At 44.8% G+C, this 20,311-nt stretch overlaps 3 protein-coding genes across 5 annotated transcripts in view; all 3 read left to right on the top strand.

Moving 5' to 3' along the window:
• The first annotated feature begins 439 nt into the window (after window positions 1–439).
• LOC310864737 (F-box only protein 40-like) lies at window positions 440–8,705 on the top strand. 2 transcript variants are annotated; one of them, XM_083773462.1, is made up of 9 exons: window positions 440–521; window positions 701–759; window positions 2,650–3,271; window positions 3,613–4,100; window positions 4,324–4,503; window positions 5,171–5,412; window positions 7,001–7,132; window positions 7,233–7,569; window positions 8,012–8,705. In XM_083773462.1, exons 2-9 carry the CDS (start codon window positions 742–744, stop codon window positions 8,219–8,221), a joined length of 2,229 nt encoding a protein of 742 aa, XP_083629588.1. In that variant the 5' UTR covers window positions 440–521; window positions 701–741; the 3' UTR covers window positions 8,222–8,705. The 2 variants fall into 2 exon arrangements, with proteins under 2 accessions (XP_083629588.1, XP_083629587.1); XM_083773461.1 differs by having other exon boundaries at window positions 461–759.
• A 1,992-nt stretch (window positions 8,706–10,697) lies between these two features.
• LOC310861868 (uncharacterized protein) lies at window positions 10,698–12,711 on the top strand. 2 transcript variants are annotated; one of them, XM_083769556.1, is made up of 3 exons: window positions 10,698–10,799; window positions 11,199–11,246; window positions 11,594–12,711. In XM_083769556.1, the coding sequence occupies exons 1-3, from the start codon at window positions 10,718–10,720 to the stop codon at window positions 12,289–12,291; spliced, it is 828 nt and encodes a 275-aa protein (XP_083625682.1). In that variant the 5' UTR covers window positions 10,698–10,717; the 3' UTR covers window positions 12,292–12,711. The 2 variants fall into 2 exon arrangements, with proteins under 2 accessions (XP_083625682.1, XP_083625683.1); XM_083769557.1 differs by lacking the exon at window positions 11,199–11,246 and having other exon boundaries at window positions 10,741–10,799.
• A 1,659-nt stretch (window positions 12,712–14,370) lies between these two features.
• LOC310875731 (clustered mitochondria protein homolog) overlaps window positions 14,371–20,311 on the top strand; it is a 30,689-nt gene continuing 24,748 nt past the window's right edge. The window contains exons 1-6 of the mRNA XM_083789051.1: window positions 14,371–14,634; window positions 14,981–15,047; window positions 15,267–17,065; window positions 17,185–17,339; window positions 17,674–17,845; window positions 18,546–18,686. Coding sequence (XP_083645177.1) covers window positions 15,295–17,065; window positions 17,185–17,339; window positions 17,674–17,845; window positions 18,546–18,686 — 2,239 coding nt within the window. The 5' untranslated portion in view covers window positions 14,371–14,634; window positions 14,981–15,047; window positions 15,267–15,294. The remainder of the gene's footprint in view (window positions 14,635–14,980; window positions 15,048–15,266; window positions 17,066–17,184; window positions 17,340–17,673; window positions 17,846–18,545; window positions 18,687–20,311) is intronic.

The raw sequence follows: 20,311 nt of genomic DNA, 5'->3' as shown, positions 1-20,311 counted from the left end.
TAAAACTTCAAGGCTGTGTTATTTCTACTACGGTATTTCTATTTTTTCCAAATCCGTTCTACTCAAACCAAAAGCATATGGAGACATTTGCATGAAATAAATATAACATTGTGACCGAAAGTTACATTAGAAAACAATCCTGACTTAAAGTTGATTTACATACTTAGGCGGGGTTTCAAACTATAATGGAAACAGCCGGTAGAGGGCATCAGATGCACACACTATTATTCCATTTCTGGGTTTGCTTTATAAACTCAATGCTTGAGAACTGATACCCCTGACATCTGCTTGGCCAGTCAAAAGCTTATTGTTAAATGGGGCTGAAACAAGAGAAATATACAGTTTTAAGTGACAGTGTCTGGTAACCCAAACCATTTCACCAAACATGCAATGTTGCATTTCTCAGCTGGTACACAGATCTATTTATAACACATTTGGTATTTTGAAGCGCATGTGAAGGAAGGCACAGCATACAAGTTGGTGGAACATGGTTCTTTCCTTTCCAATTTACGCACATATCGGTGGGCATTTTACAGCTATAACCAGTAGATTTGTCTTTTACTTATAGAGGAATGTAGGCCTATTCACAATGTGTGTTTGCCAGATTGTTTTTCTTTTATTTATCCAGTGGGAGAGAATGTTTTTCTTTTATTTATCCAGTGGGAGAGAATGAAACCCCAATCTTGCCTTCTTTCTTCAGGACACTGTGGAAAATAACATAAACAAACAACTTTGCTGAGGATGCATAGAAGAAGCCAGGTATGTCATTTGGTTTAGCTTTTAGCATGTGTGTAGTACACAATTAGTCAATTAGTGTTGTTCGTTTTGGAACATGGCTAGTAAGTATACACAGTCACAGGCATGCAGGCCGTCTTATGTATGAAGCTCAGTTATGAGAGTTAAATTAACACTCCCGATTTTGCGTATTTGATGAGGTGAAAAGACCAGAATCAGAATGTAGCTGGAACTGATAAAGAAGTTTGGTTTTAACATCGTTAGTAGGACTATCAGGACATCAGGCTTCTATCGATAACGTTTTGTATAATAATAGTGTCCCCTTCAGTCGTTGTAGTTGCTACACTAGAATATCTTAACCATCCTCCTATTAAACTATGAACATACCGGTAGGCACATTTTGAGACATTGGGCACCTGCTGGGCATGGGCTCGCAAAAGGGCCCGCCACACTGACTGGTATAGGCTATAGGCTACAGTACACTGACTTGCAGCAGTACAATAACTACAATTACCTGTAAGGCAACAGGATCAACAGTGCACATACACAATAATAATGCGTTAGTTAATCTCTGTCGTATGATGGTGTTAAGTGCTGGAATTAGTTGATCTACAAGTGTGCATCGTGTATGCAGTTGTGAGCTTGAAGTTCAGCTGTTTTTGCCATACCATGCCATTCTTGTATGATGTAATTAGGTGTAAGACATGATTAAACAGTCACTCACTGAAATTGTATGATGGTTTGTTTCTGGTATCATCTTCAAAGTGAATGTTTTTAGGCTATTCCTTCAGTTTTAGTAGGATTTATGGGGCTCTGTTATTGATATGAATGACTAAGCCCTTTCACAAGAAATGTATAAGCACAACAATTCATGCAAAGGCTCTGGACTAGTTATAGGGCCCCCCTAAGCTCTTGGGCCATTAGGGCCGTTATGGCCATATGGCTCATTTAATACTCTAACTAATCAGACTCTGAGCTAGGTGTGACTACACATGTGCCTTCCCTGTAGCAGTGTCATTTGTATACTTTATTTGTACAGTTTCTACAGTTTCAGTATACCATGGCATGGCAAGCAGCATGACTTTATATGATAACTAGACTGGCGCCTATATGGAGTTGCAAACAACACAGGTATCAGCATTGAGCTTGTGAGACGGATTGTATAATTATGGTATTATCTTTTCCTGTCCTGCATGGCGCAAAACTATGGTATCATAACACTGTTGGTATCTGCAACATGAAAGATTAAGACTGGATTTCCAAATAGTTGTTTTTCAAGCCACAACAAGGAGCCAAATTCACACAAGAAGAACCTTTGTTTGCACCTCCAATACAGTCACATGACGTTAATTCGCGTTTGCATATTTGCACGTACTAACTAGGACACTGTGGCTAAAATATTTTTCGTTCTCTGTCTCTCTGATGGCATTTCTGGGTGGTTCATTGAGGTGACTGAACAGTTTGGGGGTTAGGAATATACTTCACTTCTTCCTTCTGAACATATTCATTAGAGGGGCACAGATATTTTAGATTGTAGCAGTGAGCCCAGTGTCTCTGATGTCACTGGGCTCACTTCCTTCCTGGACTACAATTCCATAATGCTTTGGTGCACTGCTCCTCCTTGTGGATAGGGGGAGGGCTGTCTTACTGATACAACATGTAGTACAGGAAGTAAGTGAGCCCAGTGTCTATGACATCAGAGACACTGGGCTCACTGCTAAAATCTAAAATATCTAAAACCACATATTACACACAGAAAGACCCCCAGGAAAGTGTTCTACATCTTCTAAACGTAATTAACATATATATATTTTTTAAAGGGTGAAGTTTGCCATTAATAACCTGCTTTCAATACAACATTTCCCCCCTCTCCACCTCTGTCATTCTCTCTGGACTAACTCTCACGACCGTCAGAATCGGGCCTCCAAGACCCAACTCCATGCCCACTGTGAGAGCTGCTACAGTGTCCACTGCCGGCAGAAGGTGGAAATCTCTGTGTCCTGTGTTCTGACCCAATGTCGCCTGCACTGCGGAACTCACTACCACCTGTGTAAAGAGGAGGAGCACATTCTGCTCTGCCCCAACGTCAGCGTTCCCTGCCTCAACGCTGAGTATGGCTGCCCGCACTCCATGCCCCGGTCTAAGCAGGCAGTGCACTTGGGCAGCTGCCCGGCCAGCGTAGTGTGCTGCTCCATGGAGTGGTTGCGCTGGCCCACGAACGACACTCATCCACACAACACCATAACCTTGCAGGATAATATTCTGAGGGAGAATGTGGGGCCGGCGGAGGCCCTGGACCTGGCTTTGGCCCTAGATGACCAGAGGGTCCTTTATGGCCGCCTGAGGATGAAGCCCCTGTACCCGGAGCAAATGGATGAGGACGATGACGATGAAGAGGAGAAGAGAAAGGAGGAGGCCAAGACAAAAGAGGAGGAGACGAGAAAGGAGGAGGAGAAGAGAAAGGAGGAAGAGATGATAAAGGAGGAGGAGAGGAGGAAGAGGACGCCATGTCAACAATTGAATCTTACCCTCAATGGTAAAACTGCTAACAAAAGTGAATCACAATCACAATGTTTACAAGTATAAAGTCCTCAGTATACATTTACCAATTTCTACACTCTCAGAGTTAACACTGAGAGTGTTAACTGCTGCGTTGCACAACTTGCGAGTTGGGGCCCAAAACAGACACACAAGATGCTCTGATAGGGTTGTAGGCCAAGAGGAACGTTAATTCTGATGGAGATATTAATATAATGCTGTATAATAATATTGTTTTTAACAATCAGTCAACCAGTTGATTACCATGGTTTTATTGTTTACTGTTACAGGCATGTCTTTACTAGTATTTCACTATGTGCCCCCATCCTTGGTCTGCAGCTGGCTGCGTGCAGCATCAGCCTGTTGTCAGTACTGAGAACAGTGAGCGTGATGCAGGGAAAGAGCCAGATAAAGGGGTTAACACCCGCACTTACAACCTGATGGAGAGGATGTTCAGCATGGATAGGGGCCAATGTGCCGCCACTGAGGCCGCCCTTAAGGAAACGGAGGCAGCGAGTGGAGGGGGAGAAGGGGGAAAGGATGCACAAGTGGAAGAGAGGAGAGAGGGTGAGGCGGATGCCGGAGGTGCCGCCGCGGCCACTGCCGGAGACGGCCAGCAGCAGGACTCGCAGTCCTCTCCGTGGCACGAGGGGGTCCTGGAACGCCTGGAGCAGACGCTCTCTCCACAGGAGTACAACATGTACCTGGTGCACCATGGACGCATGCTGCTCCACTTTGGCCAGATTGAGGCCTGTACGCCCAGAGAGAAGGACTTTGTGTATGGAAGCCTGGAGCCTATCCCTGTCCAGACACTGCACGGTTTCAAGGTGTGTGTGTGTGTGTGTGTGTGTGTGTGTGTGTGTGTGTGTGTGTGTGTGTGTGTGTGTGTGTGTGTGTGTGTGTGTGTGTGTGTGTGTGTGTGTTGGGGGTTGTCAAGTCCATGTTTCATGAAGAAGCATTCTATTTTGTTTTGCGTCATTCTATTCTGATTTATGTTCTGATTTATTTCATTCTATTGTCTAACATGATTCTGTCCTATTTTCCAACCAGATCCCTATAGGCTACCATCACAAAAACCGGGTCCACATACTTGACACATTACCGAAGGCTAAGACGGAGGCGAGGGGCGTGGATACGTCTGACCTGAAGGTGAAGGAAGACGACTGGTACAGTGACGAGGCGGAGACCACTCTGCTGGGATTCGCAGAGCTGGAGGCCCAGGGTCACGAGGTCAGGGAGATGTTGAATTATTATAGATTTCACTTTGGGGCGGCGCCAGCCCTTCCAACGCATGGCTTTTGGAGATTACATCATATGGGTCTATGAGGAAGCGGCCCTAAAAGAAAATAGACACTTTATGGCTTCCCTCTGAAAAAGAAAAGTGATTGTAAAATAATTATTTTGATAATTTTGGTCTGGCAAATTATGAAAAGCTGTAAGCTGTACTATGTTGCAAACAACATAAATGCTGCCTCATAGATGTGACCGGTAAATAGCACACCTCATGCAACAGAAGGTGTTCCCATATAGTGAGTTTAATACATTTGCACCAAGGTATTGTTTGTTGGTAATTTACCTTGGTGGTAAATGTATTACACTCACTATGGGAGTCCACATCCACTGTGTGTAGTCTGTCTTTCTATTTCAGTATGTTCTTCTGTCTAGCACATGGTATTGTTTCTTGCAGATATACCAGTATGTGTAACCCATAACCCATAACTTCTTTGCATGTTGTAAAACGGTAGCCTCTAGTGGCGGGATCTTGTCTATTGCCCTTTTAAGTAATTTCCCTGTTTGGTTATTCCGTCCATGGCTTGCATAGTACTGGTGTCACGGTAGATGTATACATTTGATTCCTGTTCCAGGTTTGCATAGTAATCATTGATTATGGTGGCAGATCAGCGCGGAGAAAGGCATAGATGGTGCGTACGTGGACCATGGCATCCAGACGCACCTGTTCCGCAAGGCACCATTCAAACGGAGGACGACCCTGGGGGACGTGATGGCGGACAGGCCACTGAGGCTCCGCCTCCAGCTGCATCCAGAGTGCATCAGCGCCAGAAACCACAGTGCCAACTCCGTCTTCACGTTCCGCTGTGGACAAAGCTTCCATCGCAGGGAGCTCCCCGCACACTTCAGGTGAACTGCACTGTACTAGCTCGCAATGTGACACGTTATTACCTTGTAGATCTGCTGTTTTTTTCCGGAGTGACTCCATGATAGACTATCCTATATATCAAAATATATGGGAGGGCCGGCGGGTGGGCGGACATGGCGACATCTCTATCACTGGGGATGATGTGCTGCTCAGTGCCTTATACTGTTTCTGAATTCTCTACCATTTTCTCTGCATACTTTTATACCACAAGAGGGGGTACATATTTGAGTGTCACTAGCCCCTCCTATGTCCAGCTTTTGGTGTCCACAAACGTACAAACATTAAATTCCAACAATGACAATGAATGGAGAATTTTACATTATAGTGTCTGAGCTGATAGACTCTATAGTGTCTATTTTACGTCATGATGATGTACGATGATATGAGCGCCGCTCACTTTACACGGGTATGATTTTTTATTTATTTCAATGTCACATAATGAGCGATTTATATGGCAATGTCAGAATAATTTGCCTAATTTCTGTAATGATAAACTGTGTCACATGCATGGTTCCCCTGCTTAATACCAGGGCATAGCCCTCCAAGTAGAACCCAATGGTACTGAAGTTTCTGACTTTTTGACGACAGACCATTGGGTCCTGTTCCAGCAGTATCCTGCCACCTGGTACGCGGACATACATAAAACATAAACAACGTGGATAACGCCTGTCTGCGCTCTTTGACGACATTTTTTCGTGTGAGGGCTTCTGAATATGTGAAGTATAAGTACCCATACATGCCACTGCGAATATCTCCTGTGGCGCGGAAGCCGTTAAGTATTTTTTGTACTTTGTTTGACCGATTTGGTCGCTTTGATTCTTCTCTTCCTTCCTTGTTTATTGACACCTCATTGTACCGCCTATCTGGCTAGCTAGTGGCGCTATAGCTATGACAGAGCAGATCAGAGGCAGGGACGTAGCCGGCACAAGCCAACCGCACACCGGGAGGCGGTACAATAAACGGTAAACAAACAAGAAGAAATAAAGCGACCAAATCGGTCAAACAAAGCCGTTTTTATTTAACGAAGCCGTTAAATACTTAACGGCTTCCGCGCCACAGGAGATATTCGCAGCGGTTTGTATAGGTACGTACTTATAGTTCACGAATTCAGAATAACTTAAACTAAAAAAGGCCGTCAAACGCCGCAGATACGATCTTAGAGAGAATATTTATGTCCGCGTTCCAGAATTCCCATACGAAAATATAGTTATGAGCAGGGACCCTACATAAAACTCATCCAAATTTCAGAAAAGCTTTATGGAGGGTCCCGAAAGGGGCTAACCAGGGCAGTGCATTCAAATCGGCTGTTTCATGGGAATAAGCGAAGAACAGAAGTGTTTCTGATATTCTATACATTTATAATGTGTAGTTTTTACATTTCTCCCAATTCTCCATGACTCGAGATGAACAAAAAGGATAGTGGCTAATATTTAGAAAAGTATCAAATGCACATACTTAAACATTTGATGCACACTCTAAAATATCTGTATTTTCCATGCACTTTCTGTCCAACTACACTGTACACTGTCACTCAAGTACTAAAGTACACTGTCTCTCTTTATTGTCCAGAAATGTACACAGTGAGATCCAGATGGGTCTCAATAGCTGGTTTGAGGAGAGATGTCCCCTGGCTTACCTGGGCTGCACATATAGTCAGAGGAGGTTCCAGCCTTCCACACACAAGGCCAACGTCACCTACAAGTGAGCACATACTGTTCAATTCTGACACTCAGCTATGCACCCTACTGTATGTGTAAATCAATTCAACCCTTGCCGTCATCATGTCTTTTAACTCCTCCAGCAAGGAGCTCAGATGCTTCAACCTGCGTCCCGTCCTCCCTGCTCTGCTAGAGCAGCAGGCGGAGGACCCCAGCAGCTCCACAGAGCCCCCCAGCACCCAGAGGAAGAGAGCTGGCAGGGCAGGAGGAGGAGGGCAGGACTCTCTGGGCTCCCTGCCCTATGAGGTGCTGTGCCACATGGCCAGTTTCTTGGACAGCCTGTCCCTGTCCCAGCTGGCTCTGGTGTCCCACCTTATGAGGGACGTGTGCTCCTCTCTGCTCCAGGACAGAGGGATGGTCACGCTGCACTGGGAGAAGAAGACCTACTCCCACGGTGGAGCCACGTGGAAGGCCAAACCGGTGAGGTCTCTCCCTGTTTTCTCTTCATAAAGAGACACTAACTACACATAAATTTTTTAAAACCCTATGTTAATTTAGTCCTGAGAGTGTTAGAATGAACCTGTGTAGGGTCAGTACCAGTAGCACTAGACTTTACTGAAAAGGTAATATTACTTGTCTTGAAATCTAGTCTACTCTTGTAAAAGTACATGACAGCATGACAGTGGGCTACTCCTTTAATGTTAGTAAAGTGCCATACGTTACCAGAAATATACTGAGTGAAAGTATAATGACTGATTCTAGAATGTACAGGAAACAACTTCTCAATTACAGTAAAAAGAGTATTGCAATTAGTTATTTTCCACATTTGACATTGTTGCAGTTTTAGCATAAATGGGTGTGTAGGTCTACCGTACCTGTAAATGGCCCAGTGATTTCCTATACACTCCTTTCCTCTCCTCAGGTATGGCAGTTCAGTTACCTTTTCTCCCAAGTGGATTCGTGGCATGTTACTGACCTCCATTCTATGTCGGCACATCTTAAAGCCTGTCCTTACAATGAAACCTGCCCTCGTACTGAGAGGATCTCTCTGACAGGCATGAAGAATCAGCAATCAGACGAGGAGCGACAGACCCTTGTCAAACAGTTCAGTGGAAGCAGACTGCAATTTTAATCACATGTATTGCCTGTACGGTGTCTATATTTAACATAACAAATAGAACACACATTTAAAATCTATATAGGGTCAGTCAGAAATGGCACATACACTATGCACATGCAGTGCAACATAACCCCCAAAGCAATTGACTTAACTACATTTATGCCTTCTTCAGACATAATAAACATGGTTGCTATGGCAGTTTGGCTACATCACAGTGTGCAAACATTATTTCTCTTGTGTGTGTCTCTATTTAGAATGTTTTGTTAGTATTACTTGTATGTTAATCTAAGGGGGACTGCGTGTGGTAGGCTCAGATATTTTGTGAAGCCACTAAGGAAATCGGGACATCCTGAAAGTTCATATAATGGCCTGTTGTGGCGCTGTCATTGGGCCCAAAAAAAAACCCATATCCCCATAGAGGTCCATGTATTTGGGCCCAACTTCACCTAGACTGTATTACCTTAATAAACATGGTCATGAATACTTTCTGCTTCCAGTCACTAGTTTAAAGTCTCATTTCTCATGTCATAATATTCTTTTTGGAAAATTATGGTCCCATTTATTAAAAAAATGACCATAAAGTCGCGTATGTTCTGAGGGGCGTGGCTACCGTTACAATACAGTCTATGAACGGGAGCCACCCCCGTTCGAGTCAAAATAAAAACCAACTAAGAAGAAGGGGGGAAGTCCCGCCTCGTTGTCTGGGCCAGCCAGCTGGGCCAAAACGGATCTAGAAAGATGGCGATTTACAATACAAGGACTGACTGGCTTCATTTTACGTCCATATCAGACCTGGCGAACGCTTTGTCCATATTTTTTTACAGTCCATGGGTAGGCTACAGGTAGCCCTGAGCCTGGCGTCTCTGTCCATGGTCCTGAAAATGTGTTCAATCTTTTGAAAACAGAAATAATTACAGAAATATTTTTCTAGCCTTCCAGTTAATTTAAATTATATTCACTTACTCAGAAAAGATGAATTAATTAATTTAGTTTTTAAGTCTGCAGACTGATCTTATTTTAATGAATTAAATGTTATAAATTACATGTGTGATAGATTATGTTGATACAATAGTTAGTAGGCTACATCTGCAGTGGTTGGAGGTTGTCTCCTAGACTTCCAATGAGACAACAGCAACCGCTTGAGTAATACTGGCTGAAGCTCATAGTGCAATATCTCTACCTGACCAAGCAAGGATGCGTTCGTGGAAGATTGATGGACATTTGGGGCTCAATTTTCGTCACCAAACCCCTTATCCCTAAACTTCTTTGGCTTTTTATTTTTTTACTATTTTTAAAAACATTTTTTAATAGTTAAAATGGCCAGTACAAGCTCACAACGTGTCAATGTAGATTGGCTAGTTGAACTACTCAAAAATGTTAATAATCAAATTAACCTTAGCATATAAAATGATAGGCTGCCAGACGGCTCGCCCCTTTGCCAACTCACCCCAAGTGGCGAAGATCGCTTTGGGGGCGACCTATCCACGGCTTTGGGCGAGCCGTCTTCACTTTTCGAAATTCTGGGGCGAGACGTCTTCACTTTTCGCGGGGGCGATTTGGCAAAGGGGCGAGATGACCTGTTACCCTTACCCCTCCGAATGGCTCTGACTCCGAGGCTGTGTTGCCGGGCAATGCATTTTCATGAATGCCATCATGCCAGGCTAGCATTCATGAAAATGTAGCCTATTTATGCTACTCGAGTCTTAAGGCTACTCAGCTGATTGCCCCCAAAGCAAAGGTGTGTCGCGTCCTAAGGAGGGTGTCGCACTGTCGCTTGACAAAAAAGAACAGATCTACAAGCTAACAACGTGTTACATTGCGACTCGTTGATATCTTGTACATCTGTTCTTTTTTTTTTGAGAAGCGACACCGCCTACCGGTGCCTTGCGGACAACAACCAACCAGAAGAATATAGAGAGAAGCTAAGAATTACTGCGGCTCTGCAACCGGATCGGTATACTGTACTATCACATCACATGCGAGCTAAGAAACCGAACCGGGCATTCATTGCACTGCGGCTGTTTTATCTCAGTGCTCTCTGCTATATCAAGGACAAATCAAACGGTTCAAACCCCGAGGACAGGATGGTAGAAAGATCTGCCGAAGCCATGAAAAACGCTCTGATCGCGGTCGAATATTAAGGTAGGCCACGCAGTTTTACATTTCACAAACTTATCAGTTATACTTATCACACGAACAATAAACTGTGGAAAAGTAGGCTATTTGGGCAAAATGATGTGCTTTATATTTCTTTGTGCATTAAAATAAAAACATGCTCAGCTGCCTTGCCTCCGTTCTATGAATGCGATAGATCGAAATAATTCATCATAAAAACTACTACAGTAAAAAATACTACGTCTACTACTACTACTACTATACTGTAGGCCTACTACTACAGTACGCTACCACTCCTCTTCCTAGGTGTTGTGTGAAATGGCCATGGTGACACTGATGGGGACTCTGGCAAGGCAGGGGCTGGATCAGCAGCTGTTTAGTGTGGAGAGGGGCATGACCTTCCTCCAGCAGCAACACCTGCTCATGCTCACTGGTCTGCATATGGAGATCTCACACCTGAAGACGCGCTGCCATGGTCAGTCTCTCTCACTCTCTCTGAATTTATTTATTTATTTGACGGGGACAAAGCTCATTAATCAACATGTCAGTTTTCACCTCAATGTAAATGGGCCAGAGTTAGCCAAAGCTAAATTTCATCTGTAGTCCCTGAGCAGGCTCTTAAAAATGAATGATAAAAGAAAGACAGAGTGTATAGTGTGCCAGCACACAACACCATGCGTTGATGCCATGTGTGCATAATGTGCAAGCACCCAACACTATATCCATACAAAAACACAATACAATACAGTACAATACAGGAACAGATCAACAACATCTCTAGTCATCTATTCATTCTATAGCTTACTATTCTATATAATATCGCTATAATATCGCTCTCCGTGTCTTTCATGTGATTATTATTTCCTCACTGTAGAACTTAGCTGTGAGCTGAACTCCAGGTTTTCTGATCAAAGCACTGCAGGTAAGACTTTCCTTTTTTTTTCATCAGGTGGGATTGTTAAGACAGAGGGAGAAACTGATCAAAGTGACAAAAAGCTTTGAGCAACACTAGCTGAGCACTCATCCAATGTCATTTTGACTATTCATGCACCTCATGGAACTCAACTTAAGCAAAACTTCAGATCACTCAAAACAAACTGATCAGGTTACTACCAAACCTTACACCTAGTACTCACACATAAATCAATCAATCAATACATGTTGTGATACTACTATACTAGTAACCTTATTTGAAAATGTGTGTCTCTCTCTCTTTTTCTCTCTGCCTTGGTGTGTCACTCTGTCTGCACGTGCACACACGTGGCTCAGACGAGGAGGCGAGCAGGCTGTCCATGCGCTGTGAGGCAGCAGAGCGCCTGCTGTGGGAGCGGCAGGGCGCCGTGGCGGCCGTGCGGGGGGAGCTGCGTGCAGGCCGGGCGCGGTCGTCGGCGCTGGCCCGCAGCCTGAGGGAGGAGGAGCGCCACTTCCTGGATGAGCTCAAGCGGCGCAGCCACAGGATCACGTCCCTGAGCCGAGACCTCCAGCGCCAGATGACGGTGGCCGCAGCACTCTCCCAGGAGCTCCATGACACTCGCATCCAACTCTACGAGCAACGTTCGTTGCTCAGCAGCGTGGAGGGGCCGGCGGGGAAGAAGGCCAAAGGAGAGACGGATGGAGGAGTAGAGGAGGAGGAGGAGGAAGGCACTGACTCACGGCTTCTCTCCCTGCCGCCTCTGGCGTCTCCTGGGCAGCCGGAGGACAGACATGTAAGGAGCGTTAGGGGGGAGAGGGTCCGGGCCTGCGTTCCGCAGGAGAGCGTGACCTCACCACAGAGGCCACGCACCATGCCCGACCCTGCCCTCTTCCTGTTTCCACTCCGGTACAGGCTCCTCCGCTGGAGGAGACAGGTCCAAGTGCGGGATCAGGAAGAGGAGGGGCTGCCGGAGGACGAGTGGGAGGACATAGACGAGGGCAGAGTCCCGAGGAGGGTGGACATGGGTGCCGGTGAGGGCGAGACGGCTCTGTGAGCCGACGGCATCCTCCTATTAGCTCCCACTGCCTTTTTGATCTATACTTCTATAGTGTTCTCAGGCATGGCTTTGTAAGACAGGAGAACAGAGAGGTGGGTGTTTCAGGTACAGTAGTGGTAGTTACCTACAGTACACCGCACATTCCTCAGCGTTCCTTTACTGTAACAGAACACTGAGGATGTTACAGTGCAGTTGTTGATGATGTCAACAGTAAAACCCACAAATCACTGATATACTGAGCCAGAGGATATTTTATTAAGCGTTCACAGAAGCACAGATAGTTTTCTTTTGTGTTGCTGTAGTAAAAACCTTTGATTTAACACGGTTTTACACCTTTCTGCGCCTGTACTTTACATACTAGGTGGTAACCATGCCTCTTGTGTGTGAGTGAGAAGTTCATATGCAGTATGTTGTCCAAACTGCTTTCACACAGAACTAGCCTTATTTCAGGTATTAAACGGGAAGTTTAAAGGGTGACATTTTTATGTATGATTTGCACTTTATTAAACTCATGCAATGTGCCTAGCAGTTGGCAAACGAAAGCAACTCCTGTCGTATTTTTCACGTGTTTAAGCCTTCAACACACTGGAAGAATGAGTTTTAAAGACATTGTGATTTGTGACAAACTATTACAGCTACTGAATAGAGATGAAAAAAAAGACTACCGTACCGTAGTCATTCAATTTCCAGTACATCAGATCAAGTCATTTTAATATCTCACTTGTTCATTGTTTGTAAATATATAGGACAATGTGTCTCAAACCGTGGTTCAAGGCACAAACGTGTACTGTATCACGAGATACAAGTACAAGTTCTCAGACACAGAATAACTTCCTGGCATTATGGTCAATGCAAAACTCAGCTCTCAATGTGAATCTAGTTGAGAAATACTGTATCTAGACCCCTGGTTCTCAAATTGGGGCCTGGGGACACCCCAGTGGTCCATGGGGTTGTTCCAGGAGGTCCTTAACAGAATGAGTTAATATAGTATGTATAAAAAAAACAAAAACAGTTTAAGCCTATATAAAATAGATGATCTACAAGCTCAGAACATGCCACGTGAGACACGTGGCATGCTGCTATTCGTGGAAGGTTTTTGAAAAATCCTGAAAAACAGAAACATTCGGATACATTTGGAACAATTTTAACAACACAAATATTCTCTTATGGGGTCCCTGGCAGAAAGTCTTTTCAGATGGAGGTCCACGGCCAAATACATACCGGTATTCAATTTGGGGGTCCTTGACATGAAACTTAGAACCAGTGTGATCCAAAAGGTATCTGGTATCAGTGGAATTTCATATCAATGGCAGCCATTAGATGGCAGTAAAACCAAATCTACGGTTTGACTATGTGTTTGTCTTGGTTTGACTGTCAAGTTAACTGAAATAAAAGCAATCGATTTTTTTTTCACCATACAAAAACGGAAACAAATTAATCGACACATATTCTGTCCAAGTAGGGCAGAGCAGATCACTTATCAAACTCGAGAAGTACATAACCGATTAAGAAATTTCTTTTACTGGGGCTGCTGAAGTAATCCTGTTAACTGTTTGAAAAGCAAAAAGGCCTTCTGAATGTATAATGTAAATGTGACATGTAACTGATTCTATTGACTATGACCTCTCTGTCCTTGTACAACTTGTCCCCTCACAAAAAAGTCCTGTAGGGTGTTCCCAGCCCCACGTCTCACTGCCACTGCTCAGAATGCTAATGTCATGCTGCTGCAGTGCTGCCATGGCAACCTATGGCAGCTCCAGCTGAGAGACAGAGTTTGTAAGGGGGCGTAGCTGCATGGCCCCCTTGTCCCCTTGTTACCATAGAGGACAAAATGAAGAGGTGCCAGATTTCTCCCAGGGAGCTATTTATACACTGGAGTCTCTCCCTCTCTCTGTCTCTCTTTGCACGTAAAACAAGGTAGATAGAGAGTGCACGCATACAGGAAGTTAATCACTGATGTTGGTGGTGAGGCTGCCCTCTTATGGAGCGACCCAAGTATTGACGACTGTGCGATTGTGTGGCTGTGTGTATGCTCAGAGAGAGACGGGGAGAGAGAGAGAGAGGCTGAATGCAAGGCCTAGCCCGGTAAGCTCAGTCGCAGGTCTCTCCTCAGCCCTCTTCACATGTTCAGCAACATCCATGTGAAGGGCAGAAAAAGAGACTCACTCACACACTTGTGTTATGTGGGGTGTCACAGCAGCGAGAGGGAGGGAGTCTCCTGCTCTGCAAGCAAACCTGGGAGAACTTAGCACTGTCATTTTGGCTGGATGAGGAAGAGGGGAACCTGAAGATGATGTACAGAACAGAACGCACCGTAACCACCACTCATCACGCCAGCTGGTAAGAGGCCTATTGGACCGTAACAATGATTTGTTGTGGCATTTTACTGTTTGGAATGTACCTATTGATTCCTGTGCCCCTCCATTTTGTGTTCATTTTTTGTCTGACTAAAGTGTTACCCAGTAAAATCCTAAGTGTTCATGTAACTCTGAAAGGATAAACCATAACCATTGGGTCCATTTCTACACCGAGTTATATGAACGCTTGTGTCAGTTGTGTGGTATATCTTGAAAGGTTTTATGATTTTAATTTTGTATATACCATCAGGCTTTATGACGTCTAAGTTGTCACTGATTAAATCAGCCTGTGATACTTTTGTATATATCTGTCTTCTATTCTAAAACAGCATAACAAAGCTGTTACCCAGGGTTCCCTAAATTCCAGAGTTCTTCTGTTGAAGTCCAAAATTAAAGGTATTCCATCTCCACTCTGTAAAGTGACACCACTGCAGTGCCCTTCTGCTTTTGAAAATGCTAAGGGACATAATTTTTATGTGTACAGCTGTTTTGCAGACATACAGGCATTCATCATACATATATTCCTTGACAATGACAATAAGTGTCTCCCAACAGTGCGACTTTGTTCTTTTGTTTATTAAGCGTTGCATTCTTGTTTTACACACTTCTCTGTAGAATTTGTGTTCCTGTTCACCAAGGCGCCATGGGAAATGTGGTCCAATGCTGTCATGTCTTATCAAACTACATCAGACATAAAGATGCACCAGCGCAAGGGGACGCTGAGAGGTCCCCGCTGCTCTCCAGGGAGGGGAGCGAGTGTGACTCCTTCACCCCGCAGGATAACCTGGACGAGGAAGAAGAAGACGATGATGATGACAGTGACCTGTCGACCGTCCCCGCCATGGTGACAAACCCCACTCTGGAGCAAGGGCGCTTCCTGTTCCCGGACATCATCCTGAGCAGCAGCTTTGGAGGCGAAGTATCCGTGGTAGAGCCTGTGGTTTGCCTCCTGGTGTCCGAGGAGGAAGAGGTGGGGCTGGGAGAGAAAGGCCCAGAGAGCAGTGACAGGGGGAGGAAGAAGCTGTATACTGAGGTTGAGACCCGGACTGATGCAGGGACCCAGACTGCGGCGTGGGTACAGACGCAAACGCAACCCTGTCATGCAGAGGTGCAGACGCAAACAGAGCTGATGCCGACACACAGCAGCAGTCTGGCAGAGGCACACAAATGCACCGAAGCAAATACACAAACTAAGACAGAGATGATAAAAGAGACAGTTACAGAGCGGTTTGCAGGCTGTGAAATACAAAATCATGCTCATGTGCTCTTTGAGCTGCATCCGCGTGCAGACAAACAAACACCTGTTTTAAGCACAGAAATAGGCCCTCTTGCAGAGACAATGGCATTGACGGGAAAACAGACATGTATCCAATCACAGGTGCAAGTACCAGCGAAGGTTGGTGGACAGAGAGAGAGATACACTCTGATCTCAGGCGAAGTAGTCAAAGATGTGCATGTTGAACAGAGAGAGACTGGTATCCAAGACAAAGTCATGGGCATTAAGTATAATAAAGACACATTTCTAAAGGAACACAGTCATGGCCCAGTGGAAGAGGTGATCACTTCTCATACACAGATTCATGTCAGAGGACTAGTACTGAACACTGGCTCGCCACAGCAGGCTGCTTTGATGCCAGCTGAACGCAATGCAGACGCCACGGAACAGAACCCTGATCTGCTGAAAAAGGATACCAACGGATCACAGAAGAATATGGACCTGCCTGGACACAGCACTGGCAACGTCCAAATCACGGAATGTGTCGACAATGCGGCTCCCTCTGTGAACCAGACACAGCAGGAAACCCTCCAGGTGGCTGAGAAAGTCGAGGGAACTGTTGGACAGAGCGCTGTCTGGACAAATGATAATGTCCCCGGCGAGGACGATTATGTGGCCTCTGCAAAATTGGAAACGATTGTTCCGACCGCTGAGTGCACAGATCCGAAAGATGCAGGAGAAAGTGTTGATCGGGCACACCAGAGCAGTATCCAGAACGTTCAGAGCACTCTTATCACTGAACACAATGTTAATCAGACTCATCAAAATCCCGTCCAGGCAGTTCATCACACGGATGAGTTAAATGGGACTGCGGATCATCAGACGGATCTGGACATTGTGCAAGCGGTTCAGGACGTTGTCCAGGCTGACCACAGCCCTGATCGGGCAGATCCAAACATTGTTCCGGCAGAAAAGAATGTTGATCAGATGAATGTGATTGTTGAGACGGCACATCCAGAACCAGACCAGAGCACGGCAGAACCCAAAACAGTTGACAACCTGGAAGAGACTGCCGTGCAAGATGCTGTGGAGCTGGAAGGGTCTGGGTCACAGGTCAAAGAGAAGCAGCCACATGAGGCCAAACAAGTGACCTTATTTTTAGTGGACAGGCTCTTCCTGGCAACGCCACCCATCAAAGGTGCATGAATTTATTTTGGCAGTTGGAACAGCCTTGTTTAATGAATTATAAATGGGGTTTATTAAATGTTTATTATATTTCTGTTGTCATTTCTGTTATATTATTTCTATTGTCAACAGTGCCGCCAATAGAAAATGTGAAAACCTCTGCGGATGCTAATTCCTTTGATGAAGACAAAGGGGAGGGGCTTAGCATCCAGGAAGTGGTCAGTCTCCAGGAGGCAGTGCTTACCATCAGAATCCAGTCTCCTGGAACAGAAATGTTTGAGGTCCAGGTAGAAGCTACTTTTTATTTTATCGTACCTTTATACTGACAGTGACAACTGTCACTGTCAGTATAACTATTTTTGTCTTTTTACTTTTGTAGTTTGCTTTATACCTCCAGCCATCAGGGCCTACTTGAATATCTTGCTTGCAGGCCTATACCCATCTGAGTGTTAAGTGGCCTGTGTTCTGGCTTGGATCAATGGAACTAACATAGCATACTACTTTAAGTTCCTATTTATTGGTATCACAATGAAAACGCATTTTAATGTCATTATCCACTTGTAATATCCTCTCACTGGTTGGGACCCAATGCTTTATGCTATTCGATTTTCTCTCCCTCAGATTTCTGGCCAGATGCTAGTAGCAGAGCTCAACCAGGTGTTAATGGACCATGAGCTGACCTGCCACCGCACCTGCTTTTCTCTGCATCTGGGTGGCGCTGCGCTGGACAACCTCTCAGAGCTCCACTCTGTCCCGGGAATCCAGGACCAAGCACTCATCAAGGTGGTGGAAGGTAAGCCTTTATAATATAGACCGTGGAACATGCACACAAGCAGCCAGAATGTACATTGCAGCTTTGCCTCTCAACACAGTATTATGATTTGTGTGGCTTTATTCACAAACTGTTCAGACTACAGACCAATCCGATTTGTTTCTCAAATATTATATAATATATATATAATTTATATATATATATAATTTTTTGACAATTTTCTGAAAGATTTGAGGCACATTTTAACAATTTTTCAAAAATAGCAGACCTACAAGGGTTTATTCCAGACATATTACAGCAACATAATCTGCATTGGTCACCGATGTGATGTGTTCTGAGTTTATAGATCTGCTATTTCCAGTGAGCGACACCGTCATACGACATGGTCCATGAGGGTCCATCAATGAGCTACAGAGGGTCCAGACTGAGACACATCTTTAGAAAGCAGATTTGAATCAAATTACAAACTACAGAGGAGTGTGGTTCAAATCGCAATAGCAAAAATACATTTTCTTGTGTTTTTGGTTCAGACTTAATAAAACTTATTCCAATCTGGAATAGGCAAAAAAACTGATTTTATCTGCCAGTCTGAACATAGCCATAGTAATAAATAGTTTACAATGTTCTAGGACTTGTCTTCCTCAGGTTTTAACAGACCACAACAATTTCTCTCTGCATCTGTATCTACATGCCAAACACATCCCTCCTGCTGCCATTACAGAGACTTACACGGTGCGTGACTCCCGTCTTCATCTGAGACACGTGCGGGACCTTTTGAGGAGCCTCGACCCCACAGATGCCCATAACGGTGTCAATGGCAGTTCCCTGTCCTATCTCAGCATCTACACAGAGGGAGAGACAGGTAAGACTTTTCTCTCATAACATTATCAAATCTGTCTCATAGCGTCTAGTTAGCATCAGTCAGACTCACTACCATAGTCAGTACCATAGTCTGCACCATAGTCAGCATCATAGTCAGCCCCAGTCAGTACCATAGTCAGCACCAGAACCAGTCAGCACTATAGTCAGAAGCATAGTCAGTACCAGTCTGCACCAGTCAGTACCAGTCTGCACCATAGTCAGTACCAGTCAGTACCATAGTCAGTACCATAGTCAGTACCAGTCAGTACCATAGTCAGTACCATAGTCAGTACCAGTCTGCACCATAGTCAGTACAATAGTCAGTACCATAGTCAGTACCATAGTCTGTACCATAGTCTGTACCATAGTCGGTACCATAGTCTGTACCATAGTCAGTACCATAGTCAGTACCAGTCAGTACCATAGTCAGTACCATAGTCAGTACCATAGTCAGTACCATAGTCTGTACCATAGTCTGTACCATAGTCGGTACCATAGTCTGTACCAGTCTGCACCATAGTCAGTACAATAGTCAGTACCATAGTCTGTACCATAGTCAGTACCATAGTCAGTACCAGTCTGCACCATAGTCAGTACAATAGTCAGTACCATAGTCAGTACCAGTCAGTACCATAGTCTGCACCATAGTCAGTACCAGTCTGCACCATAGTCAGTACCATAGTCAGTACCAGTCTGCACCATAGTCAGTACCATAGTCAGTACCAGTCTGCACCATAGTCAGTACCAGTCAGTACCATAGTCAGTACCAGTCTGCACCATAGTCAGTACCAGTCAGTACCATAGTCAGTACCAGTCTGCACCATAGTCAGTACCAGTCAGTACCATAGTCAGTACCAGTCTGCACCATAGTCAGTACCATAGTCAGTACCAGTCAGTACCATAGTCAGTACCATAGTCAGTACCAGTCTGCACCATAGTCAGTACCATAGTCTGTACCATAGTCTGTACCATAGTCGGTACCATAGTCTGTACCATAGTCAGTACCATAGTCAGTACCAGTCAGTACCATAGTCAGTACCATAGTCAGTACCATAGTCTGTACCATAGTCTGTACCATAGTCGGTACCATAGTCTGTACCAGTCTGCACCATAGTCAGTACAATAGTCAGTACCATAGTCTGTACCATAGTCTGTACCATAGTCTGTACCATAGTCGGTACCATAGTCTGTACCAGTCTGCACCATAGTCAGTACAATAGTCAGTACCATAGTCTGTACCATAGTCTGTACCATAGTCGGTACCATAGTCTGTACCAGTCTGCACCATAGTCAGTACAATAGTCAGTACCATAGTCAGTACCAGTCAGTACCATAGTCTGCACCATAGTCAGTACCAGTCTGCACCATAGTCAGTACCATAGTCAGTACCAGTCTGCACCATAGTCAGTACCAGTCTGCACCATAGTCAGTACCAGTCAGTACCATAGTCAGTACCAGTCTGCACCATAGTCAGTACCAGTCAGTACCATAGTCAGTACCAGTCTGCACCATAGTCAGTACCAGTCAGTACCATAGTCAGTACCAGTCTGCACCATAGTCAGTACCAGTCAGTACCATAGTCAGTACCAGTCTGCACCATAGTCAGTACCATAGTCAGTACCATAG

Source organism: Protomyctophum parallelum (assembly GCF_964188405.1).
Source record: "Protomyctophum parallelum genome assembly, chromosome: 1".
Taxonomy (NCBI): domain Eukaryota; kingdom Metazoa; phylum Chordata; class Actinopteri; order Myctophiformes; family Myctophidae; genus Protomyctophum; species Protomyctophum parallelum.
Note: the sequence above shows the minus strand (reverse complement) of the source record. Positions and strands in the feature narration are given on the sequence as shown.

Excerpts from the sequence above, each read along its gene's own strand:
- LOC310864737 (XM_083773462.1), top strand. Across the intron at positions 7,133-7,232 it reads AAGGCCAACGTCACCTACAA|CAAGGAGCTCAGATGCTTCA; the intron begins GTGAGCACATAC and ends TAACTCCTCCAG. Across the intron at positions 7,570-8,011 it reads CCACGTGGAAGGCCAAACCG|GTATGGCAGTTCAGTTACCT; the intron begins GTGAGGTCTCTC and ends TCCTCTCCTCAG.
- LOC310861868 (XM_083769556.1), top strand. The coding sequence starts at position 10,718 with ATGACCTTCCTCCAGCAGCAACACCTGCTCATGCTCACTGGTCTGCAT. Across the intron at positions 10,800-11,198 it reads CCTGAAGACGCGCTGCCATG|AACTTAGCTGTGAGCTGAAC; the intron begins GTCAGTCTCTCT and ends TCCTCACTGTAG. Across the intron at positions 11,247-11,593 it reads TTCTGATCAAAGCACTGCAG|ACGAGGAGGCGAGCAGGCTG; the intron begins GTAAGACTTTCC and ends CACGTGGCTCAG.